Source organism: Mauremys reevesii, linkage group 11, assembly GCF_016161935.1.
Source record: "Mauremys reevesii isolate NIE-2019 linkage group 11, ASM1616193v1, whole genome shotgun sequence".
NCBI lineage: Eukaryota > Metazoa > Chordata > Testudines > Geoemydidae > Mauremys > Mauremys reevesii.
The window spans coordinates 11,364,699-11,386,725 of NC_052633.1; the positions used below are offsets into that span (position 1 = coordinate 11,364,699).

General features: G+C 41.0%; 1 protein-coding gene across 1 annotated transcript in view; it reads left to right on the top strand.

The window, feature by feature from the left end:
- Positions 1-22,027, top strand: part of ABCA12 (ATP binding cassette subfamily A member 12) — a 134,790-nt gene that overhangs the window by 17,692 nt on the left and 95,071 nt on the right. Inside the window, exons 4-10 of the mRNA XM_039495525.1 lie at positions 3,282-3,370; positions 6,858-6,967; positions 7,791-7,976; positions 10,154-10,332; positions 14,815-14,927; positions 16,219-16,315; positions 16,449-20,471. Of these exons, the coding sequence (XP_039351459.1) occupies positions 3,282-3,370; positions 6,858-6,967; positions 7,791-7,976; positions 10,154-10,332; positions 14,815-14,927; positions 16,219-16,315; positions 16,449-20,471 (4,797 nt within the window). The remainder of the gene's footprint in view (positions 1-3,281; positions 3,371-6,857; positions 6,968-7,790; positions 7,977-10,153; positions 10,333-14,814; positions 14,928-16,218; positions 16,316-16,448; positions 20,472-22,027) is intronic.

The window sequence follows — 22,027 nt, forward strand, 5'->3', positions numbered from 1 at the left end:
ATACAGGGGTGGCGTAGATCCCCACTGCACGGGTTAATGCTTTTTACTAGCATGACCTCTGTGCATTCATCTTTTGTCAATATTCCCTAAAGCAGCGGTTCTCAACCGAGGGCCGGTGGCCCCCTGGGGGGCCGCAGGTGGGATTCAGGGGATCCACCAAGCATGGCTGGCATTAGACCCACTAGGGGCCAGGGCAGAAAGCCAGAGCCCCACCGTGCAGGACTGCAGCCCAGGGCCCCAAGCCCCAGAGCTGAAGCCGGAGCTTGAGCAACTTAGTTTTGCAGGTGCCCCTGTGCCATGGGGCCCTGGACAATTGCCCTGTTTGCTACCCCCTGCTGGTCCTGGCTTTTATATGCAGAAAGACAGTTGTTGTGGCACAGCTGGGCCGTGGAGTTTTTATAGCATTTTGGGGGGGCCTCAGAAAGAAAAGGGTTGAGAACCCCGGCCCTACTTTGAGCCCTAAATCAGCTCTCCCAGCTTGGGACGATGACCTCTCACCCGAGGTGGGTGGGCCAGATGCTCAGCTGGTGTAGAAGATCTGTCATTCCATTGAAATCAGCAGAACTTTGCTGACTTACACACACGATGATCTGGCCCAGTACCTCTGGGGTGACACTGGGAAACTTGTGTTAGAGTGACTGCTATAATTTCTATTGGACTAGTGCCTAGAGGCCCCAACCAACAGCAGGGAACCATTGTGGTCAGCATTATATGAACACAGCGTAAGGGTGTGTCTACACTGCAGGGTAAGCCTGGGTCTGTGGGACTCAAGTCGGCAGGCTTGGTGGTTCTAAGCCTGCGCTTGAGTGTTCACACCGATTAGCAACCCTGGGTTTAGAATTTCTGACTCCTGATCTCCCACCCGCGATCACACATCCTCATTGCCCTACACAGACTAGAGCCAGACCAGCCTATCCCAGGCTTCCTAGTGCACTCCCCAGCTGTAGCCCTTTCTTTGTGGTGCACTGTGGGAAAACTTGACTGTCCATTCCGTGGCACTGTACTAGAAACTGTCTCAGCCTGTCAACACATCCAGCTGTGTCATCTTTTGGCTCTGCACACTCCCATCAACTGGAGCCTACAACGTGGATGAGGCACCATTTGAAGAACTTGTCCTGCTGGCGCTTGCACTCTTGTTTCAGGAAAAGGGCAGAGCACTGCAGACGTACCCTAAGTGACAGTTCTTGCACTAAAGAGTTGGCTAGCTAGATAGTAGAGCTGGTTGGAAAAGCTCTGATGGAACATTTCATGGAGACGGTTTCATTTTGTTGAAGTTGTGATAGAACCCAGGCAGGGCTCTAGTGGAATCCTGCCTGCCAGGTTTCTGAAACCTACCTGGTTTCCTTGCCTGCCCAGCTCTTTGGCAGCCGAGAACCTGGAAGCACTAGGAACCTCAGCTCCTGAGCTCCTTGACTTCTCAATTCCTCTGCAGTTTTCTTGGCGGGCAGCTGTGGAGTGGGGTTCTCAGGGCTCCCAGCTCTCTGTGAGGTCATCAGGTGGCCCAATAGAGAGCCAAAACCCAGGAAATATTGGGAGCTGCAATTCCCAGGGGAGCTCTGGAGCAGCCCACCAGGGGAACTGTCCCAGAACCAGAGCTCCATCCCCTTTCACCGAGAAGTTCAAAATGTTGGGGTTTTGTTCCAAATGGGAATTGACACCAAATCTGAAAATATTGAAATCCTGCATGAAACAGAATTCCCTTTCTTCTTACAGCTCTATTAAATAAACCAAGGGCTGAACTTGCCTAAGGTCACATAGCAGCTGAGTAGCAGAGCAATGAATCTCTCAATTCCCAGCCCACTGCTCTACCCAGTAGACCAGGCTGGCCCTGCTGTTTTGGCAGTCGTCATTTTCTTTATGCTTCTTAAAGAAGGTGGTTAATTAGGGATAACTCTCAGGCCCAAAGTTATTTCAAATGTTGCCATTCCTCCTGATTTGTCTTTTATTGCTTTGTGTAAAGAGGGCCAGATAAGGCTTTATTTTCCCAGCAGAAAATTTGGTCAAATGTGGAAAAAAACCTGAAAATGCAAAAGCCGATTAAAAAAATAATTTGGCAACTGAAAAACAAAATATTTTGGCTAAATTGTAGCCCCCTCCCCTCCCTTCCCAGGTCATTTGGATTGTTAATCAGCTATCCTGTCACTGGTAATATTTATACGTTGCTTTATACAATATAAAACAAATCTATCTGTGTGTGTGCACATGCGTGTGTGTATACACGCCCACATGCTCATTGATTAGATGCTTAATTTATCCGATTTTACAGGCTGCAAAAGCCTAGCTGAAAACTGTAGGGTCTGTGATATCAGCAAAAGGGTTACTTGGAGCAAAACAACACCTGGAGGTCTCTGATTTCAGTCATGTCTCTGGGGTAGGATCAGCCAATGGGAATTTGTTTTGATTACGTAACGCTTCTATCTTGGTGTTTCATTGGCTGGGTGTGTTGCTGCTAGACATTTTTCCGGAGGATTTTAGGGGAGACACACTGAGAAAACTAAGAATGTGTCTCCTATTATGCAGCTTGGTTAAACTTATCATTTTGCTAACTTACCTCTGAACTGTTCATTTCTATTGCTCCAAACACAGTAAATAAGCCAGTTTCTCAGCTTCAGTTCCATCTCACTTCCCGAGCAATGGAAGTCTGGCTGCAGCTAGCCAGCTGAGATTTCCCCCAGTGAAGTGAAACTGTTTCCCATGCCAACATCCTCACTCCCACCCCCAGTTTAGGAGATGATACACAGGATGGAGGTAGTGCTCTGGTACCCTGTGGTGATTCTCAAGAGGAGTACAGTCCCTTAAGGAGCACAGCCTGTTGTCTTAATTTAGAGTAGCCCCTAGGTTGCTTTAACTTGCAGTAAAGCCTGGGCAACTGTAAAATCAGGGAAACATAATCAACAACTTGGTGTTCCACCCCAGTCTTGTTCCGAGCATGTCTTGGCAAAGGACATAATCTGGCCTGATTATGTTTAGCCCTTCATTCAAATACAGGAAATTAAATAGATATTGAACCAAATTAATGCCAGATGTAATTCAGATGTAGTCAGTGGGGCCACATAAGGGGTGAATTTGGCCTTCTTATATTCAGTACCTGGGCCTCCCCCTGGAGTCAATGGTACTGAACCAGAACTTCAGTGCAGAGGGAGCATGAATCAAAACCCCTCATCCAATCAGCCCTGAAAGTCAGCTCAAGCTCTAACCTGAGCCCATCTCTAGTTTAGAGTAAATTCAGTTTTAAGCAACCGTATGTGGAGTTACAGGTCTCATCTCTTCCTTTATATCAGAAAGCAGAAAAGGTCACCTAACCTGGGGAAGACCATCCATCCATCACTGCAGAGTGCTGAGGTTCCAAAAAGCAGGAACGCTTCACTGGGTATGTTATTCAATTCTATTAGTGTTTAGAGAGTTCTCGGTGTGTGGCAGGGAAAGGTCTAATCTTTTAAAGGCTCATCTTTTAAAGCTCTCCTGACAGAGATGCAATTCCTAGAAGAGTGCTGTTGAAATGATTGATATGTTCTCTATGGCTGCTTGAGTGTAGTAGTGCTATTATTTTAAACTCGTGGGAATAATCACAAATACATTTCTTTACAAAGCTCAAAAATTTATTAACCCCTCAGGGATCAGAGCTTAGGCCCTCCTAGAGCTGAATCCAATGTTGGAATGTGGCCAGAACACTAGGGTTTTCTTCTAAGGAGTTTCATAAGATCTTTGATGCCCACTAGGGCCATCCAAGTATTTAATAAATAAAAATGCATGTAACTAATATTGCCTTTTCCCCTGATCATAACTCATCTACAAACTATGATCTTCACAAATTTCTTATTCAAAATTCTTCAGCAGATAATTTCTGTGAAAAATCCTTTCCCTGTAGCTCATTTGTGGCAATGTGAATATTTAATCTTTGAGATGTTTTCATTGGTCACAAGTTTCTCTTTCACTGAAGGAGTACTGCATATCTTTTGGACTTAGGTTTCAAGTATAAATAGTCATAATTATTATTATACAGTATGTGCTAGGAGTTTCCCAAACATTCAAGATGGACATCTCTGTTCCAAGGAGCACTCCATTAAATTATGAATTCACAATTCACATTCTGTAATATCTATTAAGTATTCATAATGACCGGAGGTGGTCAGGAACTGTTGAATTTTACATCTCATTCAAAAGATTACAGGTCAGATGTAAATCTGCGTAACTGCATTGATTTCAATGAACTATATAGTTGCAAACATGTGAATGTATACAAATTAGGGCTGTCAAGCAACTAGAAAATTAATTGCGATTAATCGCACTGTTAAACAATAACAGACTATCATTTATTTATATATTTTTGGATGTTTTCTTCATTTTCAAATATATTGATTTCAATTACAATGCAGAATACAATGTATACAGTGTTCACTTCATATTTATTTTTGATTACAAGTATTTGCACTGTAAAAAAACAAAAGAAATAGTATTTTTCAATTCACTTAATATAAGTACTGTAGTGCAATCTCTTTATCATGAAAGTTGAACTTGCAAATGTAGAATTATGTACAAAAATTAACTGCATTCAAAAATAAAACTATGTAAAACTTCAGAGCCTATAAGTCCACTCAGTCCTACTTCTTGTTCAGCCAATCACTCAGACAAACAAGTTTGTTTACATTTGCAGGAGATAATGCTGTTTGCTTCTTGTTTACAATGTCACCTGAAAGTGAGAACAGGCATTGTCAGGGCACTGTTGTAGCCAGCGTCACAAGATATTTACGTGCCAGGTGCGCTAAAGATTCATATGTCCCTTCATGTTCAACCACCCTTCCAGGGGACATGCGTCCATGCTGATGATGGGTTCTGCTCGATAACAATCCAAAGCAGGGCAGACCGACGCATGTTCATTTTCATTATCTGAGTCAGATACCACCAGCAGATGACGGTTGATTTTCTTTTCTAGTGGTTCGGGTTTTGTAGTTTCCACATTGGAGTGTTGCTCTTTTAAGACTTCTGAAAGCATGCTTCACACCTCATCCCTCTCAGATTTTGGATGGCACTTCAGATCCTTAAACCTTGGGTCGAGTGCTGTAGCTATCTTTAGAAATCTCACATTGGTACCTTCTTTGCGTTTTGTCAAATCTCCAGTGAAAAGTGTTCTTAAAATGAACAACATGTACTGGATCATCATTCGAGACTGCTATAACATGAAATATATGGCAGAATGCGGGTAAAACAGAACAGGGGACATACAGTTCTCCCCCAAGGAGTTCAGTCACAAATTTAGTCGACGCATTTTTTAACGAGTGTCATCAGCATGGAAACATGTCCTCTGGAATGGTGGCCGAAGCATGAAGGGGCATATGAATGTTTAGCATATCTGGCACGTAAATACCTTACAATGCCGGCTACAAAAGTGCCATGCAAATGCCTGTTCTCACTTTCTGGTGACATTGTAAATAAGAAGAGGGCAGCATTATCTCCTGTAAATGTAAACAAACTTGTTTGTCTTAGTGATTTGCTGAAGAAGAAGTAGGACTGAGTGGACTTGTAGGCTCTGAAGTTTTACATGGTTTTGTTTTTGAATGCAGTTATGTAACAAAAAAATCGACATTTGTAAGTTGCACTTTCACGACAAAGAGATTGCACTACCATACTTGTATGAGGTGAATTGAAAAATACTATTTCTTTTGTACAGTGCAAATATTTGTAATAAAAAAGAATATACACTTCAATTTCAATTACAACATAGAATACAATATATATGAAAATGTAGAAAAACATCCAAAATGTTTAATAAATTTTAATTGATATTCTATTCTTTAACAGTGTGATTAAAACTGCAATTAATTTTTTTAATCATGAGTAATTTTTTTGAGTTAATCGCGTGATTAACTGCAATTAATCAATAGCCCTAATACAAATAGTTCTAAGAATGTTGACTTCAGTGCTGCCATGCCGATTTACGTCAGTTGAGGATGTGCAATATACCTCAAGTAGGATAATAAACAGTGCCACCTGGTGAATCACTAAAATCACTTCTTGCAGTGCTTTGGTGTTCCTTAGAGATGTCCCATCCAATTACAGACCCAGGTCATTACCTTGTAAGACCTTGTAAGATGACTCCACCAAGTCTGTAAGACTGAAGACCCAGCATTAAAGTAAATGTGAAGACCCAATGAAGCATTCAAATGGATGAGTTTTAAAAGGTTACAAAAGGAAAATGTGACCTTTAGGATTTCATTAGATCAGATAAATCCCTTAAATATTTGATATTGACATACATCTTTGAAGATGGAGTAGTGACTAGAACTTTTTGGGAAACAGTTTTCATGAGAAAATGCCAATGTTGAAACCAAAAGTTTTGACGGAAATGGGTTGGTTTTGACCAGTTTTTCAAGTGTAATTTTTTTTTTGGGTATGGGGGGATTAATGAGACTGTCAACATGTTTTGTTTCGACATTTTTTAAACAAACAATTCTGCTTTTTTGGTTTGAAATTAATTTTTGTTTTAAAATTTGAGCTAATTATTGTAAAAATGATTTGTAAAGGTCAAAATCAAAACAAAACATTCTGAAATGATCAAAATGAACTGTTTTGAGAGTGATCAAACCCAATTTTTAAAAAAATGTTGGTTCACAACAAATGTCGGGATTATTACTTTTTGTCCCAATTTGAGAGGAGAAATGTTTTGATATCTCTACAATTTTTGTGCAATGGGAAAACTGTTTTCCACCTTGCACTAGTACTAATCACACAAACAAAGGTGTAGCGTTGCTAGCTGTGCTATTGCATGAGGTGGTTTATTCAAGAGGTTAAGAGTTATGGGTTTATTTGTGTCAGAACATTACATTAAGTATAATGTTTGAAAATTCTCATTATTACAGCGTTCTCAGATTCAACAGCTAACCTGAAAAGCACCTTGGAGGATATTTCATCACCATACAACTTGACTTCCAGAATAAACATGCTCAACAAAATTCTAAGTTTGGGGAAGGTAATTTTTGCATCCGTGGTGCAGTGACATGGAATTAATTTGTTTTTGTTTAAATAACAGAGTTTTAAGCAGAAGGGGGCCGACTACCAGCTGGTGTGAATTGATTTCAATGGGGTTACAACAATTGCGACGCCAGCTGACAAGCTGCTCCCATCATTTGAACATGCATTTTATTTTAGGAAAGGGAAGATAGTTGAGGAGGGTGGGTTGTTAAGTGACTATTGTAAATTTTGTTTTCCTCTTAGCATAACCTGCACGTGTTATGTTATTAATCCAAATTACTTTGCCACTTCACAGATAACCAAATACCAACAGACCATACCTCTGATATTCGAGCACAGGATTTCTCTAGTTCATTCAAAGGCACTCTATGAGGCAAAATGTATATTCTCTTTCATATTCAACTAAAATACCATGTCAAGTCATTGCTATCCTAGCCAGCATTTGCCAATGGCTACCACACGGTGGTTTCGGAGATGCCACACTATCTGTCTGTGATAAGAATTGTTTAGGGTTGTGAGCTTTTTGTCAGTTAATGTACAATACTATGCCCTGGACTTTGAATATATTAATGTTTTTATGTTATGGTCCCAATCATGCAAACACCTACCCATGTGCTTAACTACATGCATGTGAATAGACTCAGAGAAGTCAGTGGCACCATTCACATGCATAAAATTAAGTATGTGCATAAATGTTTGTGGGCTCAGGGCTAAATTGTTTAATGTAATTACCGCCGGTCACAATTCCTTATTGCTTTGATTAAAGTGACTGTCAGGAAAACCCTGTTTTTAGTACCACTAATGTTAAATTTTCCTTTTAGGCACAGACGCAGGAGTCATCTGCGGCGAACCTCAGAATTGTTATCTGTGAGATCATGTCACCATATATACCCTCTTCCAATCTCCCTTGGGAAAGCATGGGAGCTAACGTTCACAGGACGTTTTGTTTTACCAACTCGTCTCTTTTAGAATCATTTTTCCAAGCATTCCGAAGTCAGATATCTCAGGTGAATAGCCACCTCCTCTTGTCTCCATTGAGAAGATTAAGAACGGCTGTTATTATTCTGACTGTTGTATAGGGTAGTGCCTGGGAGCCCTACTAATGGACTAGGATCCCATGTGCAAGGTGCTGTACAAACACACAACCAAAAGATGGCCCTTGCCCTAGAGAATTTGCATTCTAATTCCTTAGGAGCAAGGATAATGTAATTGTTTAGGGGTGGCATTTTTTCAAAGCATCTACTATAATGAAGCACTCAATGCCCATTGAAAAGCAATGAGACTTAGGCATCTAACTTACTCCGACTGGTGTTTTGAAAATTCCCACAATAAAGATGGTTTGTTTCCGCCTGCTACTAGTCTGTCTGCTTTAGTAAATATAGGGATCTGCTGAGAATATTAGTAGATTTTTAGAGATCATCATGACCATCTAACCTGACCTCTTTCATAGGAGCCATATAATTTCACACAGTAATTCCTGTGTCAATCCCAATAACCTGGGAAAGAGCATATCTTTCAAATGGCTATATAATTTATCACTCAAAACAATTTTATCTTAAATAAGGTGTATGCTCCCTTTTTTATCAGGATGAGGGCTGTCTTGCGTTCTCATACAGAATATTCTCAGACTCAGACAGAAAGCTAGATTAGGTGGCACCCATGAGCAGGGTTCTCCGAAAGTATCGCCTGATGGAGTCACAGCCAGCGCAGCACAGCTGCAAAGTCTTTAAAACAGTTAGACCGCAGGGATCTTATGCTCTGACGCATTCATACTCCAGCGCTGAGATGAGGCTAATAAAGGAATCCTGGTCATGGCACTCTGCCACTTAGAGCCAAATGCTCGGCTGATGTAAAGGTGCTGCTTCATTGACTTACATGAATTTCTCCCTGTTTGCACCAGCAGAGAATTGGGCCCATGTTCTTTTCTCACCCCTCCCCTTGGTTCTAGTTTTACCACCTGTCATGTCCCCTACATCCATTGCTTCATGATCTCTGCTGTATAATCTTCTTGTTCTGGGTCCACGAGTGGGAATCTGTGGAGGGGATTTCATGAAGGAGAACAAGTTATTCCACCTCGCTGTGCTCATCAGTTACTCACCATGAAAAGACTAGCTAGAGCTGGACTCATCCCAAATCCTGTATCAGCTGAAACAATCGCTTGAAATGGAATTTAGATGGGCTGGCCAAATTCATCCCTGGTGTAAACACTTGGGAGGAATATGATCCATTGACACAAACGTAGGCACAATGTGCAGAATCACCCAGAGATGAGCCCTGCTGAATACCTGCGCTGGGGAATAAGAAGGTGTGTGGAGCCTCCTTGCCTGAATTGCCAGGTCCTAAGTAGAGGGAAATCAGTTGCCAAAGGGCTGCTACCTCTTGCCCCCGGCCTCCACTAGGTGACCAGATGTCCCGATTTTATAGGGACAGTCCCAATATTTGGGGCTTTTTCTTATATAGAGGTGTATTACTCCCCACCCTCTGTCCCGAGTTTTCACACTTGCTCTCTGGTCACCCTAGGCCCCACACAGGTTGTTGAGGAGTGGCTTGTCGGGGGTGTGGAATAAGCAGAACCCCATAAAGCACCAGGCAGCACAACTAAGCTGGCTTAGAGGAGGTCGTAAGCTGTGTTAGAAAAAGGGCGGGGATTGAATTGTGACTCCAAGGCTACGTCTACACTACCCCGCGTGTCGTAGTAGCGACGATTTTTCAGGGATCGATAGTGGCGGGTAAGTTCGATATATAGAGATTCGACTTTTTCAGCTCGTATTTCACGTAGCTGAAGTTGCGTATCTTATATCGATTTTTCCCCTTAGTGTAGACCAGCCCCAAGAGACCCCAGTTTGGTTCCTTCTCATGCTCTTGGGTCATTGCAGTTGTGTGTTATCCTTTGCTGAGGCTGGATTGAAAGGGTGCAGCCTCGCTCAAAATAAATAGCGTACTCAGCTCACAATTGTATTACATTCAAAAATATTGTCCAATTTTAATTTTCACACAACTGGTAAACACCCTCTAAAAGTGTCCTGGGGTTACCAGAGTTTAAAATGCTCTGGTACGAATTCCAGATAGCTGTACCCGTTTGAATGCGCAATGTGAATATTTTTGTTATGTGGTGCAGCTAGTTAACAAATATTAAATGTCCCCTTAGTCTGTAAATAATTTTATCTCATTTTTATGGTTTAAGTTGCAGCAGGACCCTCAGTACCAGGTGACATTTGTCAAAGAAACCGTCTCGTTCCTGTCACTCATTTCACGAGTGCAGAATGAAACCTCTCTGTGGCATTTCCTCTTGATGGTCCCCGATGTGGTCCAGGGCAGTCTGAGAATGAAGGATATATTGGGTTTTCTTCAGAACGCAAGCAGGTAGGACAACAGAAAGGATGGGAAGGGCGCTGATGGTATGGTGGTTATGCCTGTTATTGAGCAGGCAGTCATGATGTGGCAACTCAAAGGAACAAAGTTTTGGTGGTGCAGGGCTATCTTACTGTATGTCTGAAGGTCTCTAAGGATGGTGGGTAACACATTGACTTTCAGTGAGACTCAAGCCCCTCTGGGTATGTCTGCACAGCCCGCAGAAGGGAGCCTTTCAGCCTGGGGTTAACAGACTTGTGTTAGTGGGGCTCGCACTAGTGTACTAAAAACATCACTGCAGATATTCCAGACTGGGCTGGAGCTCGCGCTCTGAAGCCCACCCTGACCCACAACTTCAAAGCTAATTTTAGAGCTCTAGCACAAGCCCTGCTAGCCCAAGTCTGTCAACCTGGGTTGGAGGGCTTGCTCCTATGGGCCATGTAGACATACCCTGTGTTGCTGAGTCACTTGTGAAAGTAACTCCTGGATCACTCAAGTACTTTTGCAAATGTTACCCAGTGTCTGCTGGCTGTAAACCTGTTCTGAGGCATAGTCGGTGTGCAGCTATCATTACCACGTGGAAGTTGAAAGGCTAGGTAAGTGACTGTCCAAAATGTCAGATGAAGACAAATCCTTTCTTCTGTGCTCCTCAATAGGTTTTTGATGATGGTATTAGCTAACCAGCTCCTTTCAGAAGATCTCAGGGCCAGATGCACTGGTATATTCCAGCTGCTTTGTACCACTCTATGAATTTGGCTTAGAAGAAATATTAAACTAGGTTTACGGTTACTTTGCATTGCTACATTGGCATCAAGCAGCCAGACCAGAGTGGTGAATCTGGCTTTTAGAGTTTTGTGGCTTTGAAACTATATCTCTAGGTAGGAAGAAGTATCTTTGGCATGATATTTGTTGCTCAACAGTTACAGGGAAAATGGAGGGGACGAACCAGAGACTCATACATAGTCTTTGTTGCCCTGATTGAAACCTTTGACATTCTCTCCAACTAGGATTGTGAAAACATTCCTCAGTGGGCTCAGTCCTGAAGTCCTTTCCCAATTCTTACTCAGACAAAACTCCCCTCTAAAGCAAAAGGACTTCAGGATTGTGCCCCAAATTGGGGTATCGGGAGAAATTTGTGCAACTCATCCACTGGCTGCGTGACTGAAAGCTGGAGAGTGTATCCGTGGAGATCATTGTGTCTGGTCCACTTTATAATATCCAATGGAGTCAAACCAAGTGTCTCTCTGTCAAGTCTCTTTCCAACAATGATTGATGCAGATGATGCTGGCAAGCTGTATTTAATAAACACCTGGTAAGCTCCTTAACTTGAGCAGTTTGAAGACCCTTACAGAGGGTTGGTTGTGACCTTTTTTATGGAGTTGATTGTGATCTTAGTAGACTTGGGACTCACTCTTGCTCATCATTAACAAGAAGCAGAGGAAACTAAAAACAATCAATGTGCCATTAGTCTGGAGAAAACTGAGATAATGTCCTAACCTGCACTTGGGGAAGCACATGTAAGATCTAGTATCACGATCCTCAGTGGAGCCTTTCTCAACGTGATAACAGATTTCACTTTCTTCGGAGGAGTTTTGTCAATGCTACTCTTAATCGAGGAGCTACCTGTGAGTGTCCACATTCATTAGATTGCTGCTTCCAGATCTGTAACCAGGACTGTATCACACAAGAAGACATAACATTCACTGTGCTTATTCCATCTCACAGGGACATGTTATCACCTGTACATCAAAGAGCTGTGCAATTGATAAATGCAACAATAAAGGGTTTGTGCAAAGAGCTTGCACAAATACAATTGGAAATTATTATTATGACAGTACATCTTAGCCAGACTGGGCATGCCCTCTACAGGAAAGAACAGGTTCTCAAGAAAATATTGCACAGTGATTTTTTATAGGTGAGTGATCAAGAGGCACACAAAGAACCTATATATATATGGGAAGCTGCTGCACCAGAGCAGAGCAGTGAAGTACCATCTTGTGCAGAAAGTTTTGGAGCAAATTTTATTACCCTGTAGGAGAAACTGAGGCCTTGCAAGCAAAGAAAACAGGAATTATGGATAGGGTGGCCAGTTTTGATTGGACATATTCCTGAAGGTTTCATCACATGACATAATAATCAATTAAAGATTAATCTTTAATTCCAGAAGACTCCGGGACAATCCCGGGGGTTTGGCAACCCTTATTATGAACACCCCTAGTAAACATTCCTGGTTTTTAAATTTTCCTGCCCAGCCAGGGAATTAATAATTGGACTCTTCAGCTACCTTCAAGACCACAGAAGTTCTTGCAAAACTATTCAACTTTGACAGAAAGGACAAACAGCAACACCAGCTTCTATTTCTACTACCTGCTCCTTTACATAATTTGTGCTCACATTTGGCAATCCATGGCATCTAGTGCCCTCACTATTCCTTTCCTGATGCTTTTGGCATAGTGAGACAGGTGCAATTTTTATGCATATCCCAGCAGCAACTTCCCCTTTTTAGGCTCTTGCTACTTACCCTTCCTAATGTGCACCTGGGCAGAATGAAAATATTCAGGTTAACACCGAGGGGAGAAAACCTATCCAAGAACATTACAATAAATATGGAGTCGCAATAAGCACCATACTTTGTCCTTGCTCTGGGCCCATTCTTGCAAGGCAGTGTGTGTTCATCCACACAGGACGAATCAGCTCCGCTATGCTGTTTGCATATCTCTTGCAGTATGTAAACAGGGCAGCAGTTGTAACTCCACATGCAATGCTGAATTGTACAATGACTCCGCACCTACCATAAATTTTATACATGCAGAACACAGAGCAGCTGATCCAATGCCCATTGAAGTCAATGGAAAGAGTCCTAAAGATTTCAGTAGTCTTTGATATATGCAGTGTTGTTGTAACCGTGCTGGTCCCAGGTTATTGGTGAGACAAGGTGGGTGGGATGCTATCTTTTATTGGATCAGCTTCTGTTGGTGAGAGAGAGACAAGCATTTGAGCTTACGCAGAGCTCTTCTTCAGGTCAGGTTCTTCAGGTTTTTCAGGCCTGTGTAAGCTTGTCTCTCTCACCAACAGAAATTGGTCCAGTAAAAGATATTACCTCATCCAACTTGTCTCTCTAATGGTCTTTGATTCATATCCATAACACTGTGAATATTGAATAGATATTTTAACGGATACCTCTGCAATACAATCAACCTGACAGCTTTTTCTTTTCTAAAAGATCCCTTGTTTCCCTTCAGTCTGAATGTTTTAGAGAGAAAATGAATCCTTTGAAATGGCCACATATTTCCCTTCCATTTATCTTGTCTTCTGTGGATTCCCACTTTATCTTGATCCTTACCTGCTCTATTTCTTAGTTTCTTTCAGGATAAAATTCACCCGGCACAGTGCACCACCAGGATGGTGTGTCACTTTCATCCTAAGTACGCCCTATTTTGCAAATTTAGGTAGAGTACAGGCTTTGCTTAAGCTTCTTGATAGGAGAGTTTTAATGAGTATAAGGTGTGTGACAAAGCTCTGAGCCTGTATTGGTGAGTCCTGTGCTTCCAGGGGGATTCAGTGGCCTCAGAAGCTCGCTAAGGCCCTCAGTGTGACCTCCCTTTCTCAGTATAGCGGCAAAGGTCACAGCTTTTGGAGCTTCTTTTGTCACAGGCCAGTTTGGGAATTGGGAAGGTAGAATACCCACAGTCTCTGTTGCTCCTTAGAGCTCAGTAGGTTCAGTTCGGCCTCCTGCCTGGACCTAAGTCTGCTTCCCCTCTCAAGGGGATCTCTGTAGAGCAGGGGGGAGGGAGGGAACCCGGGCCCACCCTCTACTCTGGGTTCCAGCCCAAGGATCGTAATGGTAGCAGCTGTTGGCAGCTTCCCCTTCACCACTGATGCTGCTTTGATTCCCTGGGCCACTTCCCTGTGATACCCTTTTCCCAGCTTCACCCTTACCTCAGGTTTCAGCAACCCTTCTTCTCCTCCAGCTCCTTTCACCTGGGCTTTCTTGAGGAACTGGAAGGAGAGCTTTTAAGCAATATGAGTAGGACCTTGATTAGTTCTAACTGTCTCCATTAGCCTAACAGCCTTAACTGACCCTTTTCTGGTTAATTGGAATCAGATGCCTGCATTAGCCCAATGACCTTAACTGGTTTAATTGGCATCAGGTGACTTGATTGGCCTGGAGTAACCTTTGTTTGGCTACCAAGGGAACAGGGACCTGCTCATCCTGAGGCTGATATATTTGCCTTCCTCTACTCTTTTATAGCCTGCTGGTCTGAGTTTGTCACAGGTGTTATACATTTCTGCTAATATACTGCTATGGCTTTCCTTCAAAGCCCTTTGTTAGCATTTTGTGCATGATCCAACACATAATTAAACATAAGGGCAGCATCTTTTTTGCCATGTATTTTAAGAATGGTATGCTGCACTCCATCTATTTCCCATGCTCTTTTGTTTCTCCCGGTAATCCTTGAGCCACAATTTGTTTTCATTGTTTTTTCCCCTTAGTGTTCAGATGGCATCTCAACAGGTTTCTCCTCCAGTCATGAGTAATGATGGAATCAAAACTATCCACAACAGGGTTTTGCGTCTTTTGTATTCCCTGAACTGTTCAGAACAAGGTAAGAGCCTTCAAACTAGCTGTATCTTTGTTGAAAAACTGCAGCACCAAGGAGAAACATACTGTGAGCTTGTAGGCAACCAGACCAGTCCTACGCCATTCCGGGCTTGGAATAATGAATTGTCCCTTCAACTTTTAACAAATCTAAATAAATAAATAAAATGTCTCATCACCAATGGAAACTTAAAACTCTTCCTCAATTAATCTGCTGCTACCAAAAAAGATATGTTTTTACAGCATGATAATTAACATGAAGTAGCTTTCTTAGTGTAATATCTTAATGGAGGCAAAGTGTCATAGTTTTTACCTCAGTGTAACTAGGCACGGTCAACCCCAGGTGGAGAGTGTGGTATTGAACTCAGGTAACTAAGTAGAGGTGTCAAGTATCAGAGGGGTAGCCGTGTTAGTCTGGTTCTGTAGAAGCAGCAAAGAATCCTGTGGCACCTTATAGACTAACAGACGTTTTGCATCATGAGCTTTCGTGGGTGAACACCCACTTCTTCGGATGCAAGCCAGAGGTGAAAAGAGGTAAGTAGAGGTGAAAACAGCAGTGCCGTGTCTCCAGTTGGACTTTACAGTGAGATAGCTATCTCAAGGTAGTTGTCTTGCTGTAAAAACACACTTATTGGCAGTGAAGGCATAGCCTTTGAAACTTGTAGGGTATACATGAGGGGTCAGGAGAGAGATAAAGCATATTTTATATATACATATACAAAATAGGCTATTCTCCGTGTGTTCCTTTACCTAGTCATAATCAGTTTTCTGTTGTCTTGTTCAGTATGATTCATGGATGGTAGACATTGACATTGATAAGGAGGTTGTGGGATTAGTAAAGGGTGGAATTCCATGCCTAAGGTGTGGTCTGGAAAAAAGCATGAAGTCAACTGGTGGGAGAAACAGACAGTGGAAGAGGTTCGAGGTGGCAATGTTTGCAGAGCAGAGGATATGGAGGGGGGTTCCAAACAGAGATAAGAACAGATAATTGAGGGAATTGTGAAGGGCCTTGAAGATGAGCACAGAAAACTGAAGAAGCAGGCAACATCAAGTTGTGTTACTGGCAGCAAGATGCTGGTAGTGCTAATGGAGTACCTCTGCTAGCAGCCCAGATGTTCATGATTCCAAGGTGTTCCTCAGATGGGGAAAACATAGATGGGGAAACCAGGTCACTTATTTAGCTGCCTAAATATAGATTTAGGTGCCTAACCTTAGACATCCAAATTTGAAAATATAACCATAATTTTCAGTTCAGTTTCCAAACTAACATATGCATCTTCTTTATGCTTCCACTGTAGGCAAAAATAACAGTTCAACAGTGGCTGATATTTGCAATCTTTCCATTAACTGGAAAGACAACCGAAGCTCGGTATCTCAGATGGAAGAAGTTTGGAGGTAAAAAAGGACTTACAGAACCACGGACAATGACAAAAATATCATTAAAATTTGTGCTCTTTTCTCCAAACTGCTTTTATGTTTTCACTTAAACTAATTTCATATTTTCTATAACACTTTTCTTTCTTTTTAGAAAAATCAAATTACCAGAGTTTGATGGAGAAGACTTCAGAAGAGCTATTTTCTCAAAGGATTTAGAAACCGTACAAAAGTCCCTATATCTTCTAAAGGGCTTCCAACAATATTTGAATAGAAACAAATCAGAAAACTTAAATCCATTCACAGAATCTATTGGGAATGAAACCATTCAGCGACTGTATGAAATTCTGAAGTTGGGAATGAATATTCTTTATGACTATAAATTAAGGAAACCATTAAGTAAAGAAACAATTGATGAAGTCTATAACTTCACATCTCCTCTACTTCAGAATGACTTTAATGGGACTTCTATTTTCAATACAGCAGCCCACTGGAAAGAAATTCAAAGTGCTTTTAAATTAGCTACAGTGATTTGGGATCTAGCATTTTTAAATAAGACTAATTTTAATACAGTGAAGACATGGGATATTATCAAAATGAAGATATCTCATAGGATTTCATCATTCCTTGCAGACGTTAAAAACTATCTCTATGCAATGCAAGAAATCCCATCTTTGTTTTCAGATTCTCTTCTTAAACCTAATATCAATGAAGTCTTTCAAAAGGAGCTCTTTAATTTCCAGAAAATCCTTGCTCGTGTGATGCATGTGAATATGATGAGTCAGTACTATCTATTGAGAAACGTGTTTGAACTTATGGAGACAATCCAAAATTCCACTGATGAAGATCTGTGGAAGGAGCTGAATGCCAATTGGCGTACTGTTGAAAAACTAAGGTCTGCAAAATGGAACAACACTGACATCATTGCATATCAGCAGTTTTTAGATATATTGCACAACTGTTTATACACATTGAATAATGGTTCAGATGTTCTTTTCAATAAAGAATTGGAACAACTGATGGAATTTGCTACCTGCATGTTACGAGAGTATGGTGGAGAAGCCTCCAGAATGGCCAATATCTCAATGACCATAGAAGCCATACAAAAAACCCTGGACATATTAAAAGAGTTGCAGAAAAAAATTAATATTAATACATTAGAAACTATTGATCTAGTCTTTAATTTTGACAATAAAAACACTGGTAGATTGTTGGAAATATTGAGGGTAGGAAGGAAAATCCTTTATGACAACAGATTGGGCGAAGCATCCGACAAAGAAAAAATTGATGCTGTCTATAATTTCTCGCATCTGCTACTTCAAAAAGAGTTTAACAAGACTTTCTTACAGCACAATACTTCACTGGAAACAAAAGTGTTGGATCTCTTGCATTTAGTCTTGAGTCCCTTCCTCATGGAAAATAACAATCGTAATGAAAAGCCACAGAATTGCTCCGTCCAAGACATTCTTCACATAATTCTTCAGATGTTGCTTAAAAATATCACACTAAGTGAGTCCTTACCAGGAAGCCATTGCAAATTCCTGTTTACTTCCATGGACATTCAGACCAGAACAATGGAAAATCAAACATTTACTGAATTGTTTCAGCTTGCAATAAGAAACCTAGAGCAGACTCCGGAATTTGCTAGCATCTTCAAGAACAATAGTGAATATTCTTCAAGGGAGCTGTCGTGTATCATCCAGTCATTACAATTTTCTTCTAGTTTTCTTTCAAACTTAAATGCTGTCTCTAACTTTAAGAATCTTTGGATAGAAGAAAAGTATCAAACTCTGACAGCCATCTCTAAGGATCTTCTCCAGAGTAATGCAATGTGCCCAATACCAGTCTTTCAGAATATGGATAGTGTATTTAAATCTTATCCTTTAAACATTTTGATTCCTATTATTTTGAATGAAACAGACTTGAAGTCACAAAATTTCTCTGGCAGTTCATTGGACTGGAATAGGTGGCCTTTGTCTACTGCCAATCTACTGCCAACTGTTCCCCAGTGGAATGCCAGTATATATGAATTGGTACAGATGGTCCAAAATGCCTCCAACCAGCCTGAATTGAGACATTTCTCAAGAGTCTGGAAGAGCATTGGCAATCTGATGATTACCAAATGGAACCTGACAGAAGTGGATTCCAGTGTGAAACTATTGGAAATGTTGAAAAAAACTCTCAATGTTGTTGACATTGGATTAGTGCCCAGAAAAGCAAAAGCAGATCAGTTCCTTCATAACTCTAGCCTGGGAATGAAACCCTCAGATTTGGAAGGTATATTTAATTTGTTAAAACTCTTCCTCAACTCAACATCTGCCACAAACAACAAACCTGACTTGGAGAGGATATTTAAAAGATTTGCCCCACCAAATGAGATCCCCACTGAAAGACTTTTTTATACTAATTCCTATTCAGAGGAAACACAACGTTTTTTTAACTTAACTAGAGTAATTTGGTATAAACTCATTTTAAATAAAGAGTTTTTATCCCTCCAAAAGCTCCTTGCTACCATGGCAAAGGTGAACATAACTCAGCATTATCTATTGATCTCTTCCCTGCCTAAACTAATGCAGCGTATTCAAAATTCCACTGATGGAGCTCAGTGGAATGATCTCAACAGCTACTGGCACATTGCTGAAATACTGCAGTCCATGAAATGGAGCAGCACCGGTGTGATTGCCTACAAGTCACTTTTAGATGCATTGCAAAAACATTTACATACAGTGAAAAATGGCTCAGGTCTTCTTTTTAGTAACGAATTGGAGCAGTTGATAAAACTTGCATCCCAAGAGTATGGTGGAGAAGACGACAGAGAAGCCAATGTCTCAAAATATTTGCAAGCAGTACAAAGGAGTATATTCATTATAAACGACTTGCAACAAAAGTTTAATATCAGTGAATTGGAAACTATTAATCGGTGGATGAATTTTGACAATTACTCCACCCAGAGATTGCTTGAAATATTGAGGGTGGGAATGAAAATCCTTTCTGATGCCAGATTGAGCGAAGCATCCAATAAAGAAAAAATTGATGCTGTCTATAATTTCTCACACCTGCTACTTCAGAAGGAATTTAACAAGACTTCCTTACAGCACAGTACTTCATTAGAAGCAAAAGTGTTGGATCTCTTGCATTTAGCCTTGAGTCCCTTCGTGAAGGAAGGTAACAATGACAAAGAAAAGCCACAGAACTGCTCTGTCCATGACATTTTTTACATAACACTTCAGATGCTGTTTAAAAATGCCACTCTAAGTGAGTCCTTACCAGGAAGCCATTGCAAATTCCTGTTTGCTTCCATGGACATTCAGACCAGAACACTGGAAAATCAAACATTTACTGAATTGTTTCAGCTTGCAATAAAAAACCTAGAGCAGACTCCGGAATTTGCTAGCATCTTCAAGAACAATAGTGAATATTTTTCAAGGGCACTGTTGTGTATCATCCAGTCATTACAGTTTTCTTCTAGTTTTCTTTCAAACTTAAATACTGTCTCTCACTTTAAGAATCCTTGGATAGAAGGAAAGTATCAAACCCTGACAGCCGTCTCTAAGGAGCTGCCCCAGAGTAATACAACATGCCTACCACCAGCTTTTCAGAGTATGGAGAGAGTATTTAATTCTCATCCTTTAAGCAGTTTGATTGTTTTTATTTTGAATGAGATGGCCATGAATTCACAAAATTTCTCTAGCAGCTCAGTGGATTGGAAGAACTTGTTCATTCTCTTCAGTGACGTGCAGGCTGATGTCCTGCGGAACTCCAGAGTGTATGAACTGCTACTGATGGTGCAAAGTGCCTCCCGCCTTTCTGAAGAGAATAATTTCTCCAGAGTCTGGGGAGCAGTTGACAACTTGCTAAGCACCAAATGGAACCTGACCGAAGCGGCAGGATATGTGAAGCTGCTGGAAGTGATGAAGAGGGATCTGGCTGACCGTGAATTAGTTTCAGGAATAATAGAAGCTGATCATTATGGTCCTAAGAAACTGAACTCTTCTGATCTACCAATCTTATTGAAAATGGACCTCAATCCAGAGTCTGGCCCTGCCAGAGCTGACTTTGATACTGTATTGGACAATGTTGCTCATCCTTTCAGTGTTATGGCAGAAACTCTTTTCAATAAGATCCTGACTTGGAATGAAGGAGAACAAACCCTGTCTCCTAACAGTTTGGTTGCACAGTAAGTTCATTTATTTCCAATTTCATAACTAACTCTCAGTTTCTTGTAGAATCTACAATGACTTCTGGCTTCCAGTTTATTTTACTTGTATATTAAAGGAGCAACATTACACTGTAGTTACATGGGCTACACCTAGCTAGGGACATGAGATACAATAAGAAAAGGTTCTATGAATACATTAGGAGCAAGAGACATAGGAAGAAAAATGTAGGTCTCCTACTTTGTAGGGAAGGATAGCTAATAATGGATGACATCAAGAAGGCTGTTGTGTTTAATGGGCCTGTTTTGCTTCAGTTTTCATAAAGAGGTAAGTTGTGACCAGATACTCAACACAGTTAATATTAACAAGGGGGAAGGAATGCAAGCCAAAATAGGGGAAGAACCAGTTAAATAATATTTAGATAATTTAGGTGTATTCACGTTGGCTGAAGCTAATAAAGTAGCTGAAGCAGTGTCAGAATGATTAGTAATTATCTTTGAGAACTCCTGGAGGACAGATGGGGTCCCAGGGGACTGGAGAAGGATAAATGTAACACCTATCTTTAAAAACGGGACCAAAGAGGACCTGGGGAATTATAGACCACTCAGTCTAACTTTGATACCTGGAAAGATACTGGAACAAATTGTATTAAACTGTCTGTAAACCCAAAGAGTATAATAGGGTTATAAATAATAGCCTACAGAGATTTGCAAGAACAAATCATGCCAAACCAACCTAATTTGCTTCTTTGCCCCTGGTGGATAGTAAACACAATATATCTTTTTGTCACAGTTCCACATGACATTCTCATGAGAAAACTAGGGAAGCGTAGTCTAGATTAAATTGCTACAAGGTGGGTGCACAATTGTCAGAAAGACTGGACACAAAGAGAAATTATCAATGGTTCGCTGTCAGACTTGAGGAATGTGTCTAGCGGAGTCCATCAGGGGGCTGTTCTTGGTCTAGTACTATTCAATATTTTCATTTATGACTTGGATAATGGAACTGAAAGTCTGCTTATACAACTTGTGGATGACCACAGGTTTGGAGGGATTGTTAGTGCTTTGAAGGTGAGGATTAGAATTCAATACAACCTTGACAAATTGGAGAATTTGTCTGGAAACAACAAGATGGAATTCAATAAAAACAAGTGCAAAGTACTGCAGTTAAGAAGGAAAAATCCAATGCACAAAAACAAAATGGGGAATAACTGGCTAGGCAGTAGTGCTGCTGGAAAGGATGTGGGGATTACAGTAGGTAAATAATTGAATATGAGCCAGCAATGTGATACAGTTTCAAAAAAGGCTACCATCATTCTGGGTGTATTAACAGGAGTGTCGTATTCTAGAAATGTGAGGTAACTGTCCCTCTCTACTGGGTACTGGTGAGGCCTCAACTGCAGAAAAGTGTCCATTTTGGGGTGGCGGATGTGGAGAAATTGGAGAGAATCCAGTGGAAATCTACAAAAATGAGAAAAGGTTTAGAAACCCTGACCTATAAGGAAAGGTTTAAAAAAATGGGCAAGTTTAGTGTTGAAAAAAGAAGACCGAGAGGAGGACTTGGTAACAGTCTTCAA